This window comes from Leptopilina heterotoma, unplaced genomic scaffold (genome assembly GCF_015476425.1).
Source record: "Leptopilina heterotoma isolate Lh14 unplaced genomic scaffold, ASM1547642v1 Lhet_270, whole genome shotgun sequence".
Lineage (NCBI taxonomy): Eukaryota > Metazoa > Arthropoda > Insecta > Hymenoptera > Figitidae > Leptopilina > Leptopilina heterotoma.
Window position 1 is genome coordinate 865585 of NW_025110979.1, and position 23140 is coordinate 888724.

At 22.6% G+C, this 23140-nt stretch overlaps 1 protein-coding gene across 3 annotated transcripts in view; it reads right to left on the minus strand.

Moving 5' to 3' along the window:
• Window positions 1-1322: 1322 nt before the first annotated feature.
• LOC122503839 (1-phosphatidylinositol 4,5-bisphosphate phosphodiesterase classes I and II) overlaps window positions 1323-23140 on the minus strand; it is a 45215-nt gene continuing 23397 nt past the window's right edge. The window contains exons 4-19 of one of the 3 annotated variants that reach the window (XM_043614570.1): window positions 21045-21129; window positions 17415-17832; window positions 15344-15464; window positions 15054-15249; window positions 14470-14821; window positions 11624-11797; window positions 11212-11421; window positions 10520-10839; window positions 8460-8777; window positions 8203-8250; window positions 7922-8132; window positions 5710-5825; window positions 5464-5570; window positions 4794-5106; window positions 2453-2644; window positions 1323-2282 (exon numbers count right to left, since the gene is read on the minus strand). In XM_043614570.1, coding sequence (XP_043470505.1) covers window positions 2202-2282; window positions 2453-2644; window positions 4794-5106; window positions 5464-5570; window positions 5710-5825; window positions 7922-8132; window positions 8203-8250; window positions 8460-8777; window positions 10520-10839; window positions 11212-11421; window positions 11624-11797; window positions 14470-14821; window positions 15054-15249; window positions 15344-15464; window positions 17415-17832; window positions 21045-21129 — 3262 coding nt within the window. In that variant the 3' untranslated portion in view covers window positions 1323-2201. Of the gene's footprint in view, window positions 2283-2452; window positions 2645-4793; window positions 5122-5463; window positions 5571-5709; window positions 5826-7921; window positions 8133-8202; window positions 8251-8459; window positions 8778-10519; window positions 10840-11211; window positions 11422-11623; window positions 11798-14469; window positions 14822-15053; window positions 15250-15343; window positions 15465-17414; window positions 17833-21044; window positions 21130-23140 lie in introns of all 3 variants that reach the window. The other 2 variants (XM_043614569.1, XM_043614571.1) reach the window with 2 other exon arrangements.

The window sequence follows — 23140 nt, forward strand, 5'->3', positions numbered from 1 at the left end:
GCTAAAAAAGATTACACTTATTTAGAATCACATGCCCGATTTTTTTTTAATATAATAAAAAAGGACAGTCCATTCGTTTCTTTCTCTGTATCGACAAAAAAAAAGACAATTCTTCGTATTCATAACGATTCTGTAGAATATTATTTTTAAAGAAACTTCTCTTCCTTTTTTCTCTACTTTAATGAATTTTCACTTCCTTTCAATTTAATACTGAAGAAAATCAAATAGAATGTCCGTTCAATAAATATTCAAGTTCTCGATATATTTTTTTTAATCATAAAACGTCCAACGTTCTTTCTGGCAGGATAGAAAATTATTTTTCCGAAATTATACTATAATTTAATTAATTTTAATTTACTTAAATAATTTATAATTAATTTAAGTTCATTAAATTATAGTTGAAATAATTAATGAAAATTGTATCTTCCAACTTTTCTTTGTATTGCCCTATTAATTAATCTATCAATTTATCTATTAATCAATTTATCAATCAGTCTATCTATCAAATTATGAAACTAATTATTTATTAATTATCTAATTAATTATCTAAATGTCAAATTAAATATCATTCCATATTAATAAGAACTAATCATAGCAAATTTTTCATTAAAATCTAACTTTTTTTGTCAGATATTAATACACGGAGAGAGGGAAATATCTAAAAACTAAAAATCCAAATAAGAGAAAAATGTCAACAACAAAAAATCGATCCTAGGCCCTAATTTAGGATTTAGGCGGCTAACCATTCCTGGTCCCAACTACTCTTTAAATGGCAGTCACAAGTGGTAAAAAACTCGAAAAAAAAATGTTTGTCGCACAAAAATCGTTGTAAATTAGGAATTTCTTCGAATTTTAACTAGAAAATCGAAAACAAAAATAAAATTATCATATTGAAGTTAATTATTACATTTTAGAAGGAATGTTTAACTATTAAAGGCATGTTCAATAGTCTTTAGTTTTTTTTTCAACAAAACAAAAATATTCCTCTTGATATTAAATATCAAGTGAAATATTTTTGTTTCCTTGCAATTTTCAACTATTTTTCCAAAATTAATAAATTTATTTTCTTAAAACAAAATGTTATTTGGTTCCAAAATAAATCCAAACCAAATAAAATTTAATTATTTCGAATTACTTTTATTTTGATTGAAATAAATTTTATTTCATTTAAATTTATTTTGATTAAAATAAATTTTATTTCATTTAAATAAATTTGATTTGTTTCAAATAATTCTGGTGTGATTCTAATAGAAATTTTAAATAAAATTTTATATTCAAAACAAATAATTTATTAGATTCTAAGTGAAATTTCATTTTATTTAATTCAACTAAATTATGTTTGGTTTAAAAAAAATTTTCTCTTGTTTCAATATAAATATATTTTTTTTTCTTTTATTTTATAATTTATTTATTTTTCTCTCCGTGCATGGAAAATAATCTGTGGACTAACGTAAATTAACTTAACTAGACTTTTAAAAATACATTAAAAAATATTGAATTAACATTTAAACTCTATTTTTACAATTGTAAATTATTCCAATTAGAAACGACCTGCCAGAATAATTAATTGGACGTTCTATCATTAATAGGAATGTTGAACGGAAACGCATTTCGCGTTTACCTTATTTATCAAAATAGCAAAAAAGAACCTTAATTAAAAAAAACTCTTTAGAGAGAAAATAATAAAAATTAAACGCTAAAATAGAAGATAATTATAAATCATGATTTTTAAATCAAGACGTTAGAATCACGATTTTTGAATCATAGTTTTCGAAGTACAATTTTCAAATCAAAATTTTCGAAGTATAATTTTTAAATAAAGATTTTCGAAGTATAATAAAATCAAAATTTTTCTAATCAATTTTCGAATAATAATTTCTAAAAATCATGAGTTTTGAATTACAAATTACAATTTTCTAAAAGAATCAATTCGCTTGATTAAAATTAAAAAAAAAAGAATTCTTTATAAATTCAATGTCCTAGCCATTGACGAAACGCGACCAGCTCCGCCAAACGAGTGAATTCACTATGACGAATATCCTCGCAGATAATAATTTCAAGTATTTATTTACTTACTCTGCAATTCAATGCTGACAACGATCACAGTTTCACTGTTTGTTGCTCCATTTCTTTTATTCTTCTTCTGCATGTTTACACATGTGTTTATTACTTTGGAAATAATAATCAGATCAATAATCGATTCATTTACCGATGTACAACATTTCTTCATTTTCATATTCGCTACATCGATCATTGTACTCGGTTAGTAAAGCTCCTTTCACCTGAAAAATTACAAAAAAAATTACAAACAAAATTACAATAAAAAATTATTGGAATTTTTCTTTTAAATTAAATTTCTCTTTATAAATTCCACTTTGGAAATATTAAATTCCACTGAGTCGTTAATGAAAAAGAAAATGAATTTCAGATAGAGAAAAAAAAAGCTATAAACCTTAGTTTTTTCTTCTTCTAGTTTCTGTCGAACCTCCTCGTGTTGCCTTTCGAGTTCAGATTTCTTCCTTTCAAAAATTGTTGTCAGTCTTGTACATTCGTTTACACCCTTTTCCACCGTTGATTTAGCAACTTCACGTTTCATTCGGTCCAATTCGGCTTTATCTTTATGATTTTTCGCTAAATTCTTAACCTGCAAGAAAATTTAAATTAAATTATTTTAATTTATTTCACAGTTTTATTTTATTTATTTGTTCACAAGAATCAAAATTTTTTTAAATTACAATTTCAAATCTTCTGAAAATTAATTATTTCTGTAAATATTGTAATTCTGTTAGAACTCAGAGTTCAAAAATTTTAATTTAATTCCACTAAGTCGTTAATTAAATATTTTTTTTTAGAACTTTTAACTAAAATTCTACTCTTAATAAATAAATTTTTTGTAATTTTGACAAAGTTTTTTGAAAATTCAAAATTTACAGCAAATATTCTGTAAATTCTAATTTATTCAAAATTTAATTATTTTCTACAATTTTTAACTAAAATTCTTCTTTTAATAAATTAATTTTTAGTAATTTTAAGAAAGTTTTTTGAAAATTACAAAACTTACAGCTAATATTCTGTAAATATTTTCAAAATTTAATTATTTTCTACAATTTTTAACTGAAATTCTTCTCTTAATAAATGAATCTTTAGTAATTTTAAGAAAGTTTGTTGAAAATTCAAAATTTACAGTAAATATTCTGTAAATATTTTCTGCGGTAATTCTAATTTTTTTCAAAATTTAATTATTTTCTACAATTTTTAAATAAAATTCTTATCTTAATAAATTAAACTTTAGGGATTTTAAGAAAGTTTTTTGAAAATTCAATCACTTTTAAGCAGAGAAAGTTTATTTCAAATTCAATTAAAATATTCTTCAATTAAATTTTAAATTTGACGACATTTCGATTTTTCGAAAGTTTTTCAATTAATATTTATTGAAAAAGTTCTCTAGAATTTTCAATTTAAAATATCCAAAATAAAAATTTTTTTAAATTTCAATTTGAAATGGAATTAATTTACGGTTTCTAATGTAACTAATTTTTAATTAATTTTTACTTTATTTATGAAATTAAATTGAAAATAATTGAATTTTTCATTTAATTTATTTTATTGAAAATAATTTGAATTCTTAGAGAAGTTTTTTTAATTGTATTTTTTTAATTGTATTCATTCGAAAAATTTTATTAAAATTGTATTAAAAATAATTGAATTCCTCCAAAACATTTTATAATTTATAAAAAAAATTGAATTCCTTCGAAGGATTTTATTGTTTATATTAATATTTTAATTCTTGCGAAGAATTTTCTTATTTATGAATATCATTGAATTCTTGTGGAGGATTTTACAATTTATAAAAATAATTAAATTGCTTCAAAGAATTTTATCTGAATTTTTGAAAATAATTAAATTTTTTGAAGGAATTTTTTTGAAATTTTGAAAATAATGATTTTTTTAAAGAGTTTCATCAAAATTGTCGAAAATAATTAAATTTATATTAAAATTCTTGAAAATAATTGAATGCAAATAATATTTTTAAAAAAATTGTATTCTTTCGAGAAATTTTATTAAAATTGAATTGAAAATAATTGAATTCCTCCGAAACATTTTATAATAATTTATGAAAATAATTGGATTCCTTCGAAGAATTGTATTGTTTATGTTAATATTTTAATTCTTGCGAAGAATTTTCTTATTTATGAAAATTACTGAATTCTTGTGGAGGATTTTACAATTCATAAAAATAATTGAATTGCTTCGAAGAATTTTATCTGAATTTTTGAAAATAATTGAAAATTTTGAAAATAATGATTTTTTTAAAAGAGTTTCATCAAAATTGTTGGAAATAATTGAATTTATATATAAATTTTTGAAAATAATGGAATTGTAACAAACAATTGTAAATTTCGTTAAATTTTATATTTTGAAGATTTTTAGTAAATTTAGTGTGTAGAAAAATTTAAAACAAATTTGTTTTCAAAACATTTGTTTTAAATTGGAAATTGAAATTGAATTGAAATTATTATCAGAATAAGGAAAGAAGTTAAAAAACTTTTCTATTAACCAGAAGAATGTCAGGTAAATATAAATTTAAATTTCTACAAAAATTCTGAATAAATTCTTAATATAAAAGAATATTTCGAGTTTTATCGTTATTTAAATCGACTAAAACAATTTTCTTTTAGTTTTAAAGTCGATTTAAGTAGTTATTAATTTCAAAACTTAAAAAAAAACGTCAACATTCTACCCATAAAAATTGGATACGACAGCTATTTAATAAAAATAATAATAATACTAACTTCCTCATGTCTTTTTGATTGAAGTTTCCTCATGACGTCAGCAGTTTCACGATCCAACATATTTTTCAGTGTCTTCAATTGATTTGTTTGTGAGGATTTCATAACTTTTTCTAAAGTTGAAAATACACTTTCGTGATATTTTTCCTGCAGTTCACGTTCCTGTTGAATGTGCTCTTTGCAAACAGCTAAAAGCCTCTCGCTCTGACTCCTCGGCAGTCCTTTCATTAATGTTTCAGCAGTGTCGCGTGCCTCCTCTGGACATTCGGACGTATCCGTGAGTGTTGTACTACTTGGACCACCATCACTAGAGATACTGCGAAACATATAACTGAGAATGAGAAAAAACATAGCATCAAATTTAAATTCACTTTAGCACAAAAACAAAAATACTAAAAAGCAATCATTTTCTTCAGATAAACAAAAAAAATTGTCTCCAAATGTAGACAAATTTTTACAAATTAACAATTTTTAATTTTTGAAAGAAAAATTTTTCTTTTAATTAGTTAAAAGAAAAATTAAAAATTGTTAAATTCCCTTACTTACCGTACGAAAGATTGAATTATTTAATTCTACAACTCGAGGAATCGCTAGTAAGTCGCAATTTTCGCCCTTTCAAAGGGCGTTTCAACATTATCAATATCGTAAATTCGTAATAAATTCAATTACTCACATGTTATTGCTCGACAAACGTTTAATGAATTTGTGGCTAATATAAAACTTTGTTTTATGCTTCTCCCCATCGATAGAAACCTTCTGCGACTGTATTCTCATTTTCTCCTAAAAGTTAACATCACAATTTAATTCTTTGCAATTAATTTTTATTTCCACGATAAAATAGTTGGGTAAACTTTAATTAAGGGAGAATTCTCCCTCTCTATTTAGTACCAAAAATAAAATTCTCTAATTAAAAAATTACCTTCTCGTGCTTCTTCTTTAAAGACTCTAATTTCTTATCGAGCTCCGTTCTCTTCTCCTTTACGAGTTTATTTTCCATTAATTTCTCAAGAGATTCTGCAGATATTTCTTCGCTCACTTAAAACAAAAGAGAAAAATAGTAAATTAGATTGAATTTTGAAAAAAATAAAAAATATGCAAATTAGATTGAATTTCACAAAAAATATCTTCTATATTAATAATCGTTGTATTTCGGAAAATCTGTTCGCAGTTTGAAGTTACTTGTTTGTTTTTTTTGTTTCTTAACTTTTTTTAATAAATTGTTTTGTTAAAATATTTTAAATTTTAAAATTAATGTAGAATTGAAAATCATCGAATTGTTGCAAAGAATTTTATCAAAAAATTTGATAATAATAGAATTCCGTCGAAGAATATTATTATTTAGGAAAATAATTGAAATCTCGCGAAGAATTTTGTTAAAATTATTGAAAATTCTAATTAAATTCTTTTTGAAGAATTTCTTTGAATTTTTTTTTTAAATAATTGTGTTTCCTTGATAATTATAATTTAAAATTTTGAAAATAATTGAATTGTTTTAAAAAATTTTATTAAATTTTGTTAAAAATAATGTATGTAATTTAAAAAAATAATTTTAATTTAAAAATTTTGAAAATAATTGAAATTTACAAAGAATTTTATTAAAAAATTTTGAGAAGAATTGAATTTTTTTAGAAAAATTTTATTACAATTTTTAAAAATAATTGAACCTATTAGAGAAATTTTATTAAAATTATCTTGAATATAATTGAATTTTTTCGTACAAATTTTATTAAAATTGTATTGAAAATTATTAAATTTCTCAGAAGAATTTTATTATTTACGAAAATAATTGAATTATTGACAAGAATTTTACAATTTATAAAAATAATTGAATTGTTTCGAAAAATTTTATCAGAATTGTCGAAAATAATTAAATTTATATTAAAACTCTTGAAAATAATTAAATGTAAATAATATTTTCAAAAAAAATTGTATTCTTTCGAGAAATTTCATTAAAATTGTATTAAAAATAATTGAATTCCTCCGAAACATTTTAGAATTTATGAAAATAATTGAATTCCTTTGAAAAATTTGATTGTTTATGTTAATATTTTAATTCTTGCGAAGAATTTTCTTATTTATGAAAATTATTGAATTCTTGCGGAGGATTTTACAATTTATAAAAGTAATTGAATTGCTTCGAAGAATTTTATCTAAATTTTTTAGAACAATTGAATTTTTTGGAAAAATTTAATTACAATTTTTAAAAATAATTGAATCTTTTAGAGAAATTTTCTTAAAATTATCTTAAATGTAATTGAATTTTTTCATAGAAATTTCATTTTAAAATTGTATTGAATATTATTAAATTTTTTAAAAGAATTTTATTATTTACAAGAATAATTGAATTCTTGACAAGAATTTTACAATTTATAAAAATAATTGAATTGTTTCGAAAAATTTTATCAGAATTGTTGAAAATAATTTAATTTTTTACTAAAACTCTTGAAAATAATTGAATGTAAATAATATTTAAAAAAAAAATTGTATTCTTTCAAGAAATTTTATTAAAATTGTATTGAAAATAATTGAATTTCTCCGAAACATTTTAGAATTTATGAAAATAATTGAATTTATTTGAGAAAATGTAATTCAAATTGCGGTGGATTTTACAATTTTTAAAAATAATTGAATTTTTTGAAGAAATTTTATTAATTTAAAAGAATTTTATCTCAAAATTGTCAAAAATAATTGAATTTATATTAAAATTCTTGAAAATAATTGAATTTAATTAATATTTTTTAAAATAATTTATTGTATTTTTTTTAGAAATTTTATTGAAAATAACTAAAGTGCTCTAAAGAATTTTATTATTTATGAGAATAATGAAATTCTTTTGGAAAATTGTATTAAAATTTTTGAATAATAATAAACAAGAATATTTAATAATATGTACTTTATAAGTGAATTTTTTAAATTTTGAATCTGTAATCATTCAAAAATTGATATTTAATCTTGAAAATATCAAATTTTTTAATTTACAAAATAATATAATAAATGGAATACTATCATTTGCTAGTATTTTAATAAATTGAATTTACAAATAAGTAAATAGTAAAAAAAAAGGAAATAAGCAAATTAGATTGAATTTTAAAATTATCTAAAGGAGATTGGAGGGAAAAAAGAATACTTACTACTGCTTGCATTGACTGGACTCTTACTGGCTGAAGAATCAACAACGGAGGAACTGGTGACTGAAAAAACGACACTGTCGTCAACTTCTTGTGAGTCGGCGGAAGTTATTGCACTAATCGAAGGCCTTGGATGTGCAGTGACTAATGTTTGCAGTAAATTTGCCGGCATTTCTCCAATTGATTGCATTCTCTTCGGTCTTAATCCCTCCTCCTAAAAAATAATTTAATTCTCTCAAGAGTTTTATAAATTTAGAATATTTTTTCTCCTATTTTAAACTTACAGTCGGTCTAGAGGAACTCGGTCCACCAACAGTGGCTTTATCTTTTTCCTACAAAATGTTAGTGGTTAAGAAAGTGAATTGGTTAGTAGAATTTTTAACAAAGATATCGAAGAATTACATATCGAATTCATAGAGAATTTTGCCAAATTTTTTTTATACTCAGGAATAGGAGAAGAGAATTAGGAATAACAGAGTTGTCACAAAAAGAAAAGAGAGATTTGTCATGAAAAGAAAATTCGAGGAGAGAAAATACGAACCTCCTCTTCTCCTTCAGGTTCCTCCATGTCGTCTGTTAGAACCGCGAGTTGCTTTTCACGTTTCTCCAGTTCGCTTTGGTATTTGATTGGATTAGCCAGAGCTTCGGCAAAATCACTGAGACCATCAGGTACATAATCCTTGACGATAACGTGGAGAAATAGACTCGCCAGTGGAAGAGGTTGTCCACATTCGTTTCGTAGTGCCACATGACGATAACCTGGACAAAGACCAACCACAGGCAACACCCGATGTCCTATCATTTTTCCCGACTCCTCATAAGCAGCTATTCGAATAGATGCAAGTTCCGGTAACACCACCTGAATAAAAAATTATCATCATCATCATCATCATCTAATTCTAAAATCATGGTTGCCACAAAAATTTAATTTTGTTTTTCCCTAATCTTTCTCTGATTTTCAGACAAAATTTTGACCCTAAAACTTGAAGAAAACGAACGATCGATTTCTTCATGTTTTATCATAATTAAAAATGACCGAGTGATAAAATCATTATTTTATATTACAAGAATATTGTTACTGTAACTTCTTCAAAATTATTTTCATCATTTCAATTCAATTATTATTATTAATATCTAGAATTTTTAACTAAAATTCTTCTCTAAATCAATTATTTTAAATAACTTTTGAGAAAGTTTTTTTTTTTGAGAATTTTCAAATAATTTTAAAAAATTTCAATTAAATTTAAAAAAAAAATTAATTCTACATAATTGTTAGTTAAAAGTATGAAAAATTTAAAATTTCAAAGATTTTAATTTGAAACCTTTTCAAAATTCAATTGTTTCTAAAAAAAATTGACGCTATAACGCTTTTAATATTCAATTGTCTAAAATTTTAACTGAAATTCATTTTTAAATCAATTTTTATTAGAAAATTCTACGAGAATTTAATTATTTAAATACAATAATAAATAATTTATTGAATAATTGAATGTTTCTCAAAATTAAATTCTCATAAAGAATTTTATCAATAAATTTTTAAATAATTAAATTCTTTTGACGAATTTTAATAAAATTTTTAAAAATAATTATACATTTTTCAGAGGAATTCGATTAAAATTGTATTTAAAATAATTGAAATTCTAAAATGAGTTTCATTATTTATGAAAATAATTGAATTTCTAAAAAGAATTTTATTATTTATAAAAATAATTCAATTTCTATAAAAAAATTTACTATAATTATGAAAAATAAAAATTATAAAAAATTGGTAAATAATTGAATTTCTGTGGAATTTCTATTATTTATGAAAGTAATTAAATGTTTGCGTAGAATTTTATCCAAATTTATTTAAAACAATTTTCAAATAAATTAATTCTGCAGAACTGTTAGTTGAAAGTATGCAAAATTCAAATTTTCAAAGATTTTAATTTGAAACCATTTGAATAAAATTCAATTATTTCTAAAAATTCATGACATAATGCTTTTAATATTCAATTAATATATCTAAAATTTTCAATAAAATTAATTTTTAAATAAATTTTTATTAGAAAATTCAACGAAAAGCATTTCTCATGAAGCATTTTATCAACAAATTCTTAAATAATTAAAAGTCTTTAAAAAATAATTAATAGTCTTTTGAGCAATTTTAATAAAATTTTTAAGATTAATTCCATTTCTCGAGAAATTCGATTAAAACTGTATTAAAAATAATTGAAATTCTGCGATGGGTTTTATTATTTATGAAAATAATCATTGAGGGGAATTTTTGAAACTAATTGAAATTTTATTGAAATTTTAAAAGTAATTGAATTTCGGAGAAGAATTTTATTATTCGTGATAATTTTATAGTTTACGAGGCGAACAAAAAAGACACCAATATTGAGAATTTTCCTATGAATTCTAAAAATTAAATTTTTCTAGTACGTTTAATAAAAATTCTTAACTTTTCCCTGATTTTCCTGAGCAATTCTACTTTCTCTGACTTTTCCCTAAATTCCCTGACTTGTGATAACCCTGTAAAAAATTTCTACAAAATATTCCTTTTTTCAATTTCTTTTTTTTTTTTTTTTTTTTTTTGCTTTAGAGGTAAAAATATTCTACCTTCTTAAAAACGAAAGGTTCCTCATCATAGATCGGATTTATTCCATTATTCTGAACGATTTTTGTTCTGAACTTTTTTCTAACAGTGTCAGCCGGCAAGCCATACATATCGACCTCCACATAAGTCCCAACTCTCTTGTCACTGAGAAATTGTGCAGATATCACGTGAATGTGAACGGTACCGGCTATAATACCGTCCACCATAGATTCAGCAAATGGATCCAATCTTCTGTCCTTGCGTCTCATGAATTCCGGTTTCAGCAAATAACCACATCGCTGATTGTACTCGAAAATCCCCAAATTGAGTTGCATCGCAAGGTCTAATATACAGTACACGTAGAAATAATTAATTAACAAAAAAAAAAAAAAAAAGAAAACAATTAGTCATCAATTAATAAAATCAAAGTCACCAATTAGTAACAAATTACCCTCCAAAAAAAGCTGAAAACAGAGGATGTTCATAAGTCTCGAAAATAATTTTTATCAGTTAATCGATCACTTTTCGTGATCATCAATAAAAACAAGAGCTTCTCATTTTTGATGAGAATAAATAATCATCGAAATTACCATATACCGGAAGTTGAGACTATAAATTGAAAGAGGAGTGAAAGAGAAGTGAAAGAGAAGTGAAAAAGAAGCGAAAAAATTCACTTCCAGATGAGGAATATTTTTTTTTCTTTTCATCAACTCACCGAGTGTCTGGTAGTTGAGGGCGACCAGTTGACAGCCAGCATTCCAGAACACCTGCGGCATGAAGTTGCTGGAGTCGAATCTCGTGCCAGCCGGATAAACTCGCGAGAGCTGATGTTTATTGTAGTTGACAAACTCGAGAGGCCTTTCCTTCAACAATGTCGTTGCTTGCTTCTCATCGAACGAAGACATTTCGTACATTCGATTTTTCTCTGCCAATTGAGATTGAGCAAGCCAAGTGATAACAGGGGTCAATCGACTGACGTAAATAGTAGCAAACTGTTTATACACATTGGAAATTGTTGGTTGGGGAAACAAATCATCGAACATAAAAATGATCCAAAAAAAAAATAAATAAATAATAATAATAAAATAAGAAAACGACAAAATCATTCTGTTTTGAAAATAACTCACTTTCAGCTGATTCGAAGCTATTAAAATGCACCGGCTGGACATAATTAACGAGGGCAGATATCTCAGCGCCAGCTTCCGTCTCCTTAGCTGAGGCCACCGCTTTTTCTGGTACTGCAACTTTGTCACATTCCACATTGCTCTCCTCCTCCTCTGAACTCGATTCGTCCTCGTCATCTGTAAATAAAAAATTCGTTTTATTAATTTACTTTTTTTAATTCCTAAATTTTTTTTTTATTAATTTACTTTTATAATTTAGTTTCTAAATTTTTTTTTAAACTTTAAACACTAGTGTAAATTCATTAAAATAAATTTTCAATGTTCCAGGCTTTGCACTCGTCTACTAAAACCTATCTACTACTTTTTTTTTAACAATTTTCTACACATTTTGGAAACTTTTTAGATTTGTGACACTAAAAATACTTTTTTCCTTCTTTTCGAGAATTTCACCTAACCATACACTCGCTAATAGTGGAAATACAAAAATTAATATTTATTTTCTTCAAATTAAGCACAAATTCATCTTATTTAAATAACAATAAATCTAAAAACTTTCTGAGTACCGCCAAGATTAAAAAAAGCACACTTTTTAATAAAGAAAAAACCGAATTTGATAATCGACACCAAAAATCGTATTTTTAAAAAATTTCAAAACAAGCTTCGTTTTTAATGATACAAATCTGTCCTGAATTAGTAATGAATTCTAAATATTTTATAAGTAACACTTCGTTTCGGAAAAAGCTCTTTTTAAATTATAAAAAATTTTTTTTTATTAAAAAGCAAAAATTTCATAACCGACTCCAAAAAATGTAAAAAAATTCAAGATCACTTTTTTTAAGATAAACATTATTTCAAAATCAGTTATGAATTCTAAATACTTTCCAAGTACCGCTCTGTTGCAAGAAAAGCTCTTTCTAATAAAAAAAAGGCGTTTTTTTAATTTAAAAAATTCCAAATTTTCTAATCGACTCCAAAAAATATTTAAAAAAAAATTTCACGATTATTTTCTTTTTTCAAGATAAAATTTTTTTCTAAATCGATGATGAATTCTAAATAATTTCTAAGTACTGCTTCGTTTCGGAAAAAAGCTCTTTTTAATGAAAAAGCCCTATTTTTATTTTCAAAAAAGACAAAATTTGATAATCGACTACAAAAATCCTGTAATAAAATTTCAAGAGCAGCTTCGTTTTGTAAAATACTAATTTTTCCTGTATTAATGATAAATTTTAAACAGTTTCTAAGTAACGCTTTCTTTTGTAAAAAAGCTCTTCTTTAATTCAAAAAAAAATATATATATTTTGAATAAAAAAAAAAATTTGCTAATCGACTCCAAAAATCATATAAAAATGTCAAGTCCACTATTTTTTTCAGGACAAAATTTTTTTCTAAATCAGTGATGAGTTAGATTAGTTACTATTAATTTACTATTTGTTGCTAAGTGACGCATCGTTTCGGAAAAAGCTCTTTTTCAATATAAAAAATTACAAATTTAATAATTGTCTCCAAAAAATTAAAAAAAAAATTTTAAGACCACTTTCTTTTTTCAAAAATAAAATTTTTTTTCTATATTGGTGCTGAATTCCAAATAGTTTGAGTTCCACTTCGTTTCGGAAAAAAGCTTTTTTTTTTAATAAATAAGCCCTTTTTTAATTTAAAAAAAGATAAAATTTAATTGTCGCCTCCTAAAATCGTAAAAAAAAAATTTCAAGACCACTTTATTTTTTCAAGATAAAAATTATTTAAAAATCAGTGATGAATTCTAGATTTAGTATTTTAGAATTAAAATTTAAAATTTAGAATTTAGAATTCGAAATACTTTCTGAGTACATTTTCGTTTCGGAGAAAAGCTCATTTTAATTTTAATAAAAAAGGCCTTTTTTAATTAAAAAAAATTCCATATTTCACTCCAAAAAAATTTTTTCAAAATCTCAAGACCACTTTCCTTTTTCAAGATATAATTTTTTTCTAAATCGGTGTTGAATTCTAAATATTTTCTAAGTAACGCATCATTTCGGAAAATGCTATTTGTCAATAAAAAAAGCCCTTTTTTTATTAAAAATATAAAAATAAACCAAAATTTGATAATCGACTACAAAAAATGTAGAAAAAAATTTCAAGAACTCTATCTTTTATCAAGACAAATTTTTTTCTAAATCGGTGTTGAATTCTAAACAATTTCTAAGTATGTACTTTATTGCTTTATCTGCTTTATTTCGGAAAAAAGATCTTTTTAAAAAAAAACATTTTTTGAATAAAAAAGCAAAAATTTGATAATCGACTCCAAAAATCGTATAAAAAATTTCAAGACTACATTTTTTTCTAAATCAGTGATAAATTCTAAATAGGTTTTCATGGATGAATCGTTTTGGAAAAAGATCTTTGTTAATATAAAAAATTCCAAATTTGATAATCGACTCCAAAAAATGTAAAAAAAAATTTCAAGACCACTTTGTTTTTTCAAAATACATATTTTTTTCTTAATCAGTGATCAATTTTAAACAGTTTCTAAGTAATTCTTTGTTTCGAAAAACAATATTTTTCTTAAAAAAGACCTTTTTAATAAAAAAAAGCCAGAATATAAAATTTGACAAATTGCCTAATTTCATAATCAATTCTAAAAATCGTATAAAAATTATCAAAATCAGTTTCGTTTTTCAAAATACTAATTATTTCTGAATCAAAGATGAATTTGAAAAAATTTCCTAGTACCGCCACATTTAGGAAAAAATCCTTCTTTTAAGAAAAAAAAACCTCTAAAAAATGTTTGAAAAAATCTACAAGTTTTGAAATCAACAAATTTTGAATTTAAAAAAAATCTTGAGGAATAAGAATAAATTGAAAATACAAACCTTCCTCCTCTTGCGTACTGTCTTTGCTACCCTGTCTGTGTTGCAGCATCGGCGCATGTTGTACTTCTCCATTATCAATTTGATGCTCACTGTTACTACTGACGACAACCCCATCAACAACTTCATTCTGAGGAATAATATCAGGAGGTGGACCATTCTCTCCTTCCGCTGCTTGATTCACAACACCTATATCATCGACTTCCTGATTTCCTTCTTCAATGCCAGGAGTTTGAATCTGTTGTTTCTTATGATGCTTCTTATGATGATGATGATGGTGGTGTTTCTTTTTATTCTTAATGATAATTTTTCTTCTCAGCAATGCAGGTGGTGGAAGTTCTTGGCCTGGTATCAACTGGAAAAGAAGAAAAAAAAAGTAATTCCAGAATCTTATTCAATTTTTAGTGCCATATATTTGTGGATTAAAATTCATTAATTTATTTTATTTAACTAGAAAAGAAGAAAAAAAATTCTAGAATTTTATTCAATTTGTAAATTTTTTATTTTAGAATCCTTTTTTTTTTTTTTTTGTTAAAATTGGTGTAACTTTATAAAACCATGTAATGAGTAAATAAATAAATAATTACATTGTGACTTTCAAGTGGACAATCCAACAGCATGTCTCCAAAATATTCCCTACAATATTGTGCAATTTTTGCTTGTTGTCTTGGATTACAGTGATTTTCAAAACTGAGAATAACTGGAAATTCCGATGTTTTAAAGGCACTGTCAGCTATTGCCTCTATTACATCACGCGCGCATATTTCAGGCACAAATGTATATCTGTTAAAAAAATTCTATTTAGTACAAATTGGAATTAATTAACGATAATATTGTAGTGTTAATAATTTTTTTTTTTTCAAAAAGAAATACTCACCCGTGAACAATCACAGGTTCGTCGAACTTGCCATTCCAGAAATCGAGTTCAACACAACGACATCCAGCAAGTAAACACTGTTTATAGATTTCTACGGAGCTTTTACCAGTAAGTTGATGACCTAAAAGTGATTAATTAATTTTCTCAATTTCCTAAATTACGAGTATAAGTTTTTAATACATTTAAAAGGGTCAAGAATATTTATTTTTCAACCAAAAAAAATATATTGTTTTACAGGCCTTGGATAGAGTTTAAGGAGGAAAAAAAAGTCGCTTTTGTCGATTAAAAATACAAAAAAGTGGCGAAAACGTCGTTTATTTAATTCAGCGTTGTCACAAAAAATTTATTTCGTATTTCCCTAATTTTTCCCTTTCACTAATTTCTGAATTCAATTCTTTAAAAGTTGAATAATTTTGGTAAATAAAAATAAAATTTATTTTTTAAAAATATTTTTAATAATTTTTAAAAGAGATATTCAATTATATAAAATTAAAAATTAACAAAGAATTTAAATTAGCTAAAATTTTTTTAAAAATAATTAAATTTTTGAAAATAATAAAAAGAATTAAATTTTTAATAATAATTTTTATTAAAAACTTAAACATGGTTTTTTTCTCTCTGAAATGTTAAAAATAAATCTAAAAAATTGTAATTATTATTTTTTGTGTGTATTTGAATTTTTGGAATAACAAGTAAATGAAAATATTAAAAATAATTGAATTTTAAAAAATTAAAATGAAAAAATTCTAGGAATTACATTTTTTTAAAATATTCTTTTATATAATTTTTAGAAACTAATTTTCATTACTGTCTATTTTTAAATTTACACTTAAAGATTTTTTTTAAGATTATTTCAACAATTTGCAATTAAAATTCTTCAAAATTTGATTTTTAAAAATTTAAACGCATTATCTGGAAAGAAATTAATTATTTTTAATTAAACTTTACAAAACTTTAGTCATTTAAAATTTTTTTAATTTATAATCAAAGATTTTTCATTAAAATCTTTGAAAATTCAATTATTTTTAAAATTTGCAATTAAATCTGTTGGAAAAATGATTTTCACAAAAATTTAATGAATTTCTCGAAAAAAATCAATTATTTCAATTAAATTTTACAAAATTTGAATTATTCAACAATTTTTAAATTTACACTTAAATATTTTTCATTTAAATCTTTAAAACTTCAATTATTTCCAAAATTTGCAATTAATACTGGAAAAAATCAATTATTCTTAATTAAACTTTATAAAACTTCAATTATTCAAAACATTTTAAATTAAAAATTTTACAATTTACACATAAAGATTTTCTATTAAAATTTTGGAGAATTTAATTTTTTACAAAATTTGTTATTAAAATTCTTCAAAAATTGATTTTTAAAAATTATAATAAAATACTTTTAAAAAATCAATTATTTTCAATTAAATTCTACAAAATTTCACTTATTCAAAAACCTTTAATTTAAAATTTTTAAATTTACACTTGCAGATTTTTGATTAAAAATTTTGAGAATTTAATTATTTTCAAAATTTGTAATTTAAATTATTTCTATATTTTAAAAATTTAATTATCTTAAAAAAGTTCTTGAAAAATCGAAATAAGTTGCGTTTTATACTAAAAAATATCGTATTTTGTAGCAATATTTTGAAGAAAAGTAATAAAAGTTCCAATTTTTTAAAATAAGTAGAAAAAAGTTGCATTTTTTGAAAATAGTCGAAAAATGCATAATATCCGAGGCCTCCTTTTAGAAACAAATATTTGTAGTTTTTATATAATGCAGAAACATCGACCAAAGTCAAATATATTCACAAGGCAAAAAATAATTAACAATCAGCAAATTCTTTCGATTAATTTAATTTGATACGAAATACGGAAATTTAAGACATTCCAATTTTTTTTCATTTTGCAAAAATATTATTTTCCTTAGAAGAAAATAAATTCAGTAAAGTAGAAATAAAGGAATTTGCAAACATTGAGATCAATATACTATTATTTCCGAGGCAAATAAAGAACAAACAAAATGATATGCAGTGGAAAAGAAAAATTAGATTATAATAAAATTTATTTACCAGTGAGGTACGTATTGTGACTAGAATTGATAAAATAATGAGCAAGCGGTTGATCCATATCGTCAGATAATTCAAATTTGGACACAGCAACAATGGGATTATCTTCACTCATCAAATACCTGAGGAAACCATCGCAACTCAATTGTCCTCGTGTTGCATTATATTTATTAGGTTCGTATTCATTAATAATGTCCTTTGCTCGTGCCGCATTTGCGTACGGATATAAAATTTCATTCAAACGTGGATCTCTTTGTGTTTTATTTAGAAAGTCCACAAGTTGAGGTACAGACATAAGTTTACGTTTCGAATTGCCGATAATGTCATCGAAAACCTTTTCCACCTCTGTACGTTGAGTTAGGGTTTTGTAGAAATTGAAGAATTCCTCGAACTCAAATTTTTGCAGTGGCACACCGTCGGTCTAAAATGGGAAATTTATTTTTATTTTTCCTTGTTTGGTGAAAATTTTCAGTATTATAACTATTATTGTGTGTGTTTTTTTTTGGTACTTTAAATTTTTTTAAAACCGTTTTTTGCCCATCACTTTTTGTAGGTAGTATTTTTTTTTTCATTTTTAACAGAATTTTTTTGTTCTACATTTTTTTATGGTTGTTTTTTAGAACGGAATTTTTAATCTACTAGCGAACATTCTACAATAATTCTAGACAAAGTTATAAGAGGGTTGTCACAAAAAATTTAATTTTGTTTTTTTCCTGCTTTCCAAAACAAAATTTTAACTTTTTCCCTTACCCTAAAGAATATTCTGATTCACTCTCAAAATTATTAGATACTCAAAACAAAGTTCTGTGACATTTATTCACTAAAATAAATTTTTAAATCAATTTTTATTAGAAAATTCAACGAAAATTGAATTATTTAAATATAAAACTAAATAATCTATTGAATAATTAAATGTTTTTTAAAATTCATTTCTGGTAAAGAATTTTATCAACAAATTTTTAAATAATTGAATTCTTTTGACGAATTTTAATATAATTTTTAAGAATAATTACATTTTTCGAGGAATTCGATTAAAATTGTATTCAAATTAATTGAATTTCTGTAAAAAAAATTTACTATTTATAATAAATAAATAGAATTATTGCGAAGAAATTTATAAAACATTTGTAAAAAATTGCATTTCTGTGAAATTTTTATTATTTATGAAAATAATTAAATGTTTGCGTTGAATTTTATCATTTTTATAAATAATTTTCAAAAAAATCAATTCTACAGAATTGTTAGTTGAAAGTATGAAAAATTCAAATTTTCAAAGATTTTAATTTAAAACATTTTCAAAATTCAATTATTTTTAAAAATTCAAGCTGTAATTCTTCTAATATTGAATTATTATCTAAAAAATTTTCACTGAAATTCATTTTAAAATCAATTTTTACTAGAAAACTATGCGAGAATTTAATTATTTCAATAAATAAATAAATCATTAATTGAATAATTAAATGCTTCACAAAATTAAATTTTTAAAATTTTTCACACGAATTTAAATATTTTGGTTAAATAATAAAAATCTTTGCAGAAATTAAATTATTTTAAAAAATATTAATAAAATTCTCGGCTAGTATTGAATTATTTTCACAAATATCAAAATTTTCGCAGAAATACAAATATTTTCAAATGTTTTGATAAAACTTTTTCGTAAAAATTAAATTATTATTAATAATATTTTAAAAAAATTTCTCGATAAGATTCAATTATTTTTAAAATTTGAATGAAATTCTTCGAAAGAATTCAATTATTCTTAAGAATTTTGATACAATTCTTTATAAGAATAAAAATTATTTAACATTAAATAAATTTCAATACAATTTTAAATTTGAATTCCATGAAAGAATTAAAAAATTTTTGAAAATAATTAAAATTTTGCAATGAATTTTATTATTTGTGAAAAAAACTGAATTTTTGTGAAGAGTTTTAGAAAAATGCTTTTAAATAATTGAATTCTGATGAAAAATTATATTGATTGTCAAAATAATTGAATTCTTGCAATAAATTTTATAAAATTACTTAAAATTTTACATAATTCATGATAACAATTAATATCTTTCGAGAAATATAATTAAAATTGCATTCAGATTAGTTATATTTTTATAAAGAATTTTATTTAAACTTTTGATAATAATTGAAATCTTTAGAGGAGGAGGAGGAGGAGGAGATTTATTAAAATTATATTCGGAATAATTACATTATTGGGAAGAATTGTATTATTTATGAAAATATTTAAATGTTTTGCGTAGAATTTTATCACAATTTTGTTTAAATATTTGAATTCTTTTGGAGAATTTTATTAAAATAGTAGATAGTAAAAATCATTGAATTGATGAAAATTTTTGAAAATAATTTAAATTTTGCCAAGAATTTTATTGAAATTTTTTTAAATAATTGAATTTTAAAGAAATTATTAATTTTAATAATTAATTAAATACATATTGAAAAAATTCAACTAATTTCAGAAGAATTTGAATTATTAAAATTTTTCAAAATCTAAATTCTTTAAAATTTTCAATTAAATTCAATCAAAATTGAAACTTTATAAAATTTCAAATCAAAACTTTTTGTTATTATTACTTTCCAAACTATTTACTTGTTTCTTTTCATTTTATGTTTAATAAAATAATAATAATAGTAATTTACGTTATACTTTGATTTCCATGAAGAATCACTGCTTTTATAAAAAAGAAACCCAAAAATTTAACGATCCAAAAATGAAAATTAAGATAATATCACTTGGCAGCAGTTTTTTTTTTTTTTTTTTATTCAAGACAAACAAAGCATTTTATCACTTTTTTATTTGTTTGCCTCCTCTTTATATGTATAATAATATTTATTATTCACATTAAATGAAATGATAGGAAGAAAGCTTCACTTTAATTACTAAAATTAAAATTGAATTTTTATGTCATTTTTGAAGTCACTAGAAATGCTCTGAGAAAAATTTGCCAAAAAAATAAGTCTGTACATTGCTCAAAGTTATTTTTTTTTTTTTTTGAAAAATTTATCATTTAAAGTATTTTTTTATTTTTAAATTTAAAAAATTTTTCAAACTTATTTTTCGATTGTTTTTTGAAAATTAATTTACTCTTTCTGTTAAAGATTCAATTCCATTAGATTTTTTGCAAATTAAATGAAATTCCGGGAAAAATTTGATTTGAAACAAAATTTCCTTTTTATCGAAAGAATATAAAATAGAATTTTATGTATGTAATATGTTGAGATTTGTAAGATGTGAAAGAATAGATATTAGATCTTCCTTGGAGTGCAATTTTTATCTTCATGAAAGGCTTTCGGAGAGACTTTGAATTTTTCTTCAAAGATTGAGTGAATTTATCGTTTCCTGTGGTATTATTGGCGCAATGCCAACGTCACAAAGTTGAAATGTACGACCACCTTTCATGAATCGTGACAAATTTATATACACACACGCATCAAAATTCATCATTCTTAAAAATTCCATTTTGCAACAATTAATGTGTACGCAAATCGAAATATTTAACGTTTTCAAGTATTATATTTATAGAGTTGATGACTTTATATTATATATTGTGTTTATCTTTTTCTGAATTATCATATCAGTTAAAAATTATTCTACATATTTTAAGAAAGATGTGACTTTACCTTGCCAGATGGTATTCCTGATGAATCAAGCGCTTTCTCAACACGCTTTTTGTCGTCCTTATTTTGAGTGAACATTTTTACAATGCTGCAAAATAAATTATTTTTATTATATTTATTATAAATATTTCAATTCATTTTTCAAAATAATACAAATTTTTTTTCTCTTCAACTGGAAATTTTTATGTATGGATTTTTTTACAAAGCCAGATTTTTATTTATAAAAATTCGAATTTTTTTTTAAATTAAAATATAAAATATTTTGTTTGAATTTTTATTATTAACAAAACAAAAAAAATTCGAATTTTTTTTAAATTAAAATATAAAATGTTTTGTTTGACTTTTTATTATTAACAAAACAGAAAAAATGCCAGAGAATTTTTGTGCTATGAAAGTATTCGAAAAATTTGAGAGACAAATATTTGTAAAAAAAAAAATGCAGAACAAATAAAAAGTTATGCGGGGCGATAAAAAATTTCTATTTTTAAAATTATGATTAATTTAGCATAAAAATGAATATTCAGCAAAATTGAAAATTACAATTAGCAAATTTATTTTCTTTGAAAACAGCCGAATATATTGGTCATCCGTTCTATTTTTATAAAAAGTATTTTACAACTCGAGACGACTTGAAAAAATATTTTCTTTTTCGCCAATTCAAAATCGAAATCGCCAAAGCAAAGATTTATAATTCTTCGAAAATTAATAAAAGATCTTCAAAATTATAAAATTTATATTTATAAAAAAAAATATTACAAAAGTAAGACTAATTAAAATAAAACTAAGTTACAAATTAGCTTTTCAATTATCTTTTTATTCTCCAAATGTTTCCTTGGCAAAGTGTCTTGAAAACTAAATTTACGAATTCCAAATGTGTAAATACAAACTGAAACTTTAGAAAATTAGAGTGCTTTTAAAAACTTTAGAAAGTTTATAGTTATAAACATACAATTTATACACCACTATGTATTAAATCTGTGGGAATATAAAATTTTCTGAAATAATATTAAAAACTTTTTAGATTTTATAGGAAAAATTTTTATTAAATGTCTTTAGTTTTAAAAGAATTTTACGATTTATTGTTTTATTAAAATAACGAATAGTTTTAACACCAGTTTCTTTTTTTCATTAAAAAAATATTGAGAAATATAAATTTAGAAATTTATATTGCAAATTTATAATTAATATTATTATTATATTAACAATTTCGAAATTTATTTAAACAAATACAATAATAGAAATTTTTAATAAAATTTTCAAATTTTTCATAAAACTTTTAAATATTTTATTAAATTTCCAAATTTAAAAAATAAGATTTTTCTTTGATATTTAAATTTATTCTGAAATACAATATATGCGATTGTATATATTATATGATATCGAAAATATAATTTATGGGAATATTCGATACTTAAAAGTGAATAAAAAAGTTTATAGGATATTATGTAACACTTTAGAAAATCAATAATTTTTAGTCTTGAATTTAAAATTGTTTTAACTCATTGACATTTCAATTTAAAGCACCACTTATAATATATGATGCCAAAAGGATAATTAAACTCAATTTCAACGAATTTCGAGAGTCAGCGTTTTATTGAATTTAGGGATAAAAGTGAAATATATAATACATAAACTTTTTGTGAATTTAAGATAACAAAATTTTAGAATTTTGAAAATTATACTCAATAATTTCGGTTTTTTAATAGTTTCGGTATTTTCTTAATTCAATATTTAGTAAATTCTTCCATGATTATTTAATAAATTAATTTTTTTGATTTTTTGAAGACGTATAAAAGATAAAAGTATTTTGTTAAATAAATATTTAAATATTTACTTTTTCACAGGAATTAAAAATTTTCAAAATTTAAATTTCAAATCTTCTGAAATTTAATTAAATTATATAATAATAACAATAATAATAATAATAATAATAATCGAGATATTCTGCTACTTTATCCAAAGTATTCAAAAAATATCAAATTACATATATTGAAAATTTTAAATAGTCTATGAATTTTTTTTCTCAAAAAAAAAAAAATAATAATAAGTGGAGTTACAGTTGCAATTTTGAAAATTAATCAATTATTTTATCACTTATT